The sequence below is a fragment of the Argopecten irradians genome, chromosome 16, assembly GCF_041381155.1.
Source record: "Argopecten irradians isolate NY chromosome 16, Ai_NY, whole genome shotgun sequence".
NCBI classification, from domain to species: Eukaryota; Metazoa; Mollusca; class Bivalvia; order Pectinida; family Pectinidae; genus Argopecten; species Argopecten irradians.
The window spans coordinates 21,103,301-21,107,083 of NC_091149.1; the positions used below are offsets into that span (position 1 = coordinate 21,103,301).

At 35.1% G+C, this 3,783-nt stretch overlaps 1 protein-coding gene across 1 annotated transcript; it reads right to left on the bottom strand.

Moving 5' to 3' along the window:
* Positions 1-343: 343 nt before the first annotated feature.
* Positions 344-3,111, bottom strand: LOC138310947 (uncharacterized). Its single transcript, XM_069252314.1, has 3 exons — positions 2,923-3,111; positions 1,940-2,107; positions 344-1,632 (listed from the first exon to the last, which is right to left on the bottom strand). Exons 1-3 carry the CDS (start codon positions 3,020-3,022, stop codon positions 1,400-1,402), a joined length of 501 nt encoding a protein of 166 aa, XP_069108415.1. The 5' UTR covers positions 3,023-3,111; the 3' UTR covers positions 344-1,399.
* Between the last annotated feature and the right edge of the window lie 672 nt (positions 3,112-3,783).

Sequence of the window (3,783 nt, forward strand, 5' to 3'; positions counted from 1 at the left end):
GTTTTCACCTCACAAAGACAGACAAATCTGTCCCACATTGACATACTCGGTGTCTAACCTTGTGGTTTTCACCTCACAACGACAGACAAATATGTCCCACATTGACAGACTCTGTGTCTTACCTTGTGTAAAGTGGTGTTCTTTCCATTGACGGTAAAATATAATCAAGGTAGCCTTTGTCAACTAATGTTTGGTTATAAAAAAATGTATTCTATGTACATGTAGTATATAGTCCACCTTTTTTAAAAACAGAAACTATAGTTCTAGGGTATTTGGTGCAAGAATGACAATGAGACTAGATTGCAAATACAGACATGTATTTATTGATTTCCTTTTCCACCAATCAGTGTGACAAATATTTGCTGTTACATGAGAACTAATTAATGTACATGTACTATTGTTGAAAATTAAGATACTAGCGAAGCAGACATTCAAAATATGTCTTCAATAGTTGTGCGGTAATCTCAACACACCAGTCTTTGTTGTACATGTTTTCATCCTACTCTTTCAATGTGCACAATATGATAATGATGTAGTCAAAATGGTTCCAAAACAAACAAGTAGCTTGTACAGCATATACATACCTTGTATATTTGCAGTGATATGACAAAATCAGACATAAAATATGGAGATGATGCAATGCATTAAAATGTTTTCATGGCTTTTTTTAAAATTCCTTAATACATAATAGTTTTCTTTCAGAAAATAATGAAATGGATTTGACAGAACTGATGCAGTCAAGTCATCCTTTCTGAAGATCAATGGCAACAATCGCGTTACATGAGATTTTGGAAAACTTTTTAAAAAAGATCAATCATATTGGTAATATATGTTAAGATAGCAAAAACCAATACAAACCAACAATCAATACAAACCAATAGTCTTGTCCATAAAAACCGCAATGAAGAAAATGTTATATTAAAGAAACTTCAGGAGTTGTGTTTTCCCAATCTCCAGACATCTTTCCCATTGTATGGCAAAATATTAGCAACAGTTATAATTGAGATTTTCTGTATTTTCTGAGTCTACACAACAATAGAAAGTCATGCCGATGAACCCTTTTCCAAGGGCTGTCAATAAAAATTATTGATGACAACATGACCCATAAACATATTCATTTTGTGTTCAGATTTTGATCATTACGTAAAGTTACTTCTTGTAGATGAACAATGTTTCAGTTTGTTGAAACAGCATGTGTTCCAAAATTGATACATGTACTCTCAAAAAGATAAATGGCAGAACTTTATAAACACATCAATGAAATACTGATAATGGTGACTCAAACACAATTTGCTTCAGTTTAATTAAAACAAAAGACTGCAAACAAAAACTGCAGACAATTAACACACAGAAAGTCAGCAAAACAATAGGGTACAGGAAACCAACCTATTGACTTTGCCTAATCTGCTGGATGGAGTCTGAGCCAAAATATTTTTTTCTTTATTTTGGAAGTCTCCAACTGCCAGATTTGTCCTCCTTTTCTTTTGCTGGTCTTTTTCCCCTCTTCAATAGCTGTTTGCCCCGGTGTGTTGTCATATTTGAAGAAAGACTTGAAAATGTCCCTGAGTTCATTTAGTTCTGTTAAACTCCACTTGTGACGGTTTAAAATCGGGGCCTTCTTTTTGTTTAGATCTGCAGAAATCAAGATTTAGAGTTAAAGTGATATATTGGGATAGGTCAAAATATCTCCAGATTGATTAACACCAATAATTTTTGTATTGTAAAAAAGATTTCCTGTTGTAACAACCATAGTGTGTGTTATCAAGAGAGAGAGAGAGAAGAGAGAGAGCCTATCAAACAAAGTTTAATATCAATATAGGTAAAACTCAAAACCATGAAAATGTTTTTCAAAACATAACTTTTCATTTGACAAACAACACCATACCACAATGTGTCCAGTCCATTCTGAAAATGTATATAAAAAAGAGCATGTACATACCTTTTCTGAGGGACTCCTCTTCCTCCATAGGTAGGTCTGGAATAAAATTTTCATTAATTCCAATGTCCTCTTCAGGGTCCTCGTCGGGGTCCTCAATAGCCTCCTCCAGATCTCCACTGACATGTCCAGGTTCCAACTCAAGATCAGTTGTATTGTTTTCCGGTAACTCTCAATGATGAATGAAATATTACATTATTGACATACAGAAAAGAGTTATTTTCAACAACAGCCAATATAACACCAGTACAGTATCATTGCCATTCAGTAAAAAAATATTTATATACATTGAACATGTATATGAAATGTATGTTAGCAGAACCTTTAGAATGCAGGTGATGCTAAGTGGCCTTTTACATATAAAAGTGAAACATAGTTTTCTTTGAAAGGAAATAAAAGTAAACAAATACAAAATGAACTATTGAAATGTAACAAAACTAATATTTGAACAGTAAATGCTTCAAATTACATGTATATGAATGCATTATCAGCATGTTACTTTAGTGCCATCTCTTGTTATTTGTGTTTGTAACAAATGGAAAAGGAAGGAGATATTCCACATCACCTGTAAATCTGCATACACATAAAACTATCCTGAATGTTTTATTTTAGATTACTTGAACAACCCAAAGTATCACCAGACATCACCCGTGTACATTGATGTTTTCATCTCGTATGGTTTTAGTACAAAATGCACTGTTTAAATGTTTTAAAGCATTATTTCCATAGCTCTTAACTAATCTATGTATTTTTTCATTTCTTATTATCAAGGAAATCTAGCAAAATAGAGAGGACACAAAGAAATGGCCAAATAAATAGGAATCTAGAGAAAATGGACACCCTACAATAACATTATTGTTCAAGGTGCAAATCCATGTTGGGTATAAAAATTTATGTATGATTTCAAACCATGTCTTTAAGTCATGGTACAGATATTCAATTTGATATAATGCAAAGTTCCAATCTCTACGTCAATGCTATTTTACCATCCAACTGAATCTCCTCCAATCTTTTCCCTTTAAATCTCCCGAGCAGTCGATTGTCCATCATCAACAACAACTTTGCAATATCCACTCTTTCAATCATGCCTGATGTGCATTTGTAGTGGATCTTGTGTACATCTAGTGTATGGCCAAGGTGATCAACAATCCACTGCTGCTGTTGAGGTGTTATATCTATAGTTTGTTTGTTTGTTTGATTTATTAACGTCCTATTAACAGCTATGGTCATGTAAGGACGGCCTCCCATGTATGCGTAGTGTTGCGTGTATGTTGTGCGAGGTGCGTGTTTTGGGAGAGTGCGGTATATTCGTGTTGTGTCTTCTTGTAGAGTGGAACTATTGCCCTTTTTATAGTGCTATATCACTGAAGCATGCTGCCGAAGACACCAAGCAACACACCCCACCCGGTCACATTATACTGACAACGGGCGAACCAGTCGTCCCACTCCCTGTATGCTGAGCGCTAAGCAGGAGCAGAAACTACCACTTTTATAGACTTTGGTGTGTCTCGGCCAGGGGACAGAACCCAGAGCCTTCCTCACAGGGGCGAACGCTCAACTCAAGGCCAAAAGTGAGGCGATGCCAAGAGAGGCATTAGGAAAGATAAAGTCAGTTAGGAAGAAGAGAAAAGATAAGATCCTGAATTTAGTCGCCTTTTACGATCATGCAATAGGGGCAGCAGGTACAATTCTAACGCCCTACCTGCAGGGCCATATATCTATAGAAAAAAAGTACAACAGCAAAATAAAAAAAGGAACACTATAGACAAGATATATTTCTTCTTGTGTCTTTGAAACATTCCATTTGACATTGAATTTAAATCTAATGTAAATTGCATTCGTTCAGG

Bases quoted from the DNA above. Each gene is read 5' to 3' on its own strand.
- LOC138310947 (XM_069252314.1), bottom strand. From the start codon at position 3,022: ATGATTGAAAGAGTGGATATTGCAAAGTTGTTGTTGATGATGGACAAT. The intron at 2,108-2,922 runs GTAAAATAGCAT...TTCATCATTGAG, and splicing joins GGAGGAGATTCAGTTGGATG to AGTTACCGGAAAACAATACA. The intron at 1,633-1,939 runs GTATGTACATGC...TGATTTCTGCAG, and splicing joins AGAGGAGTCCCTCAGAAAAG to ATCTAAACAAAAAGAAGGCC.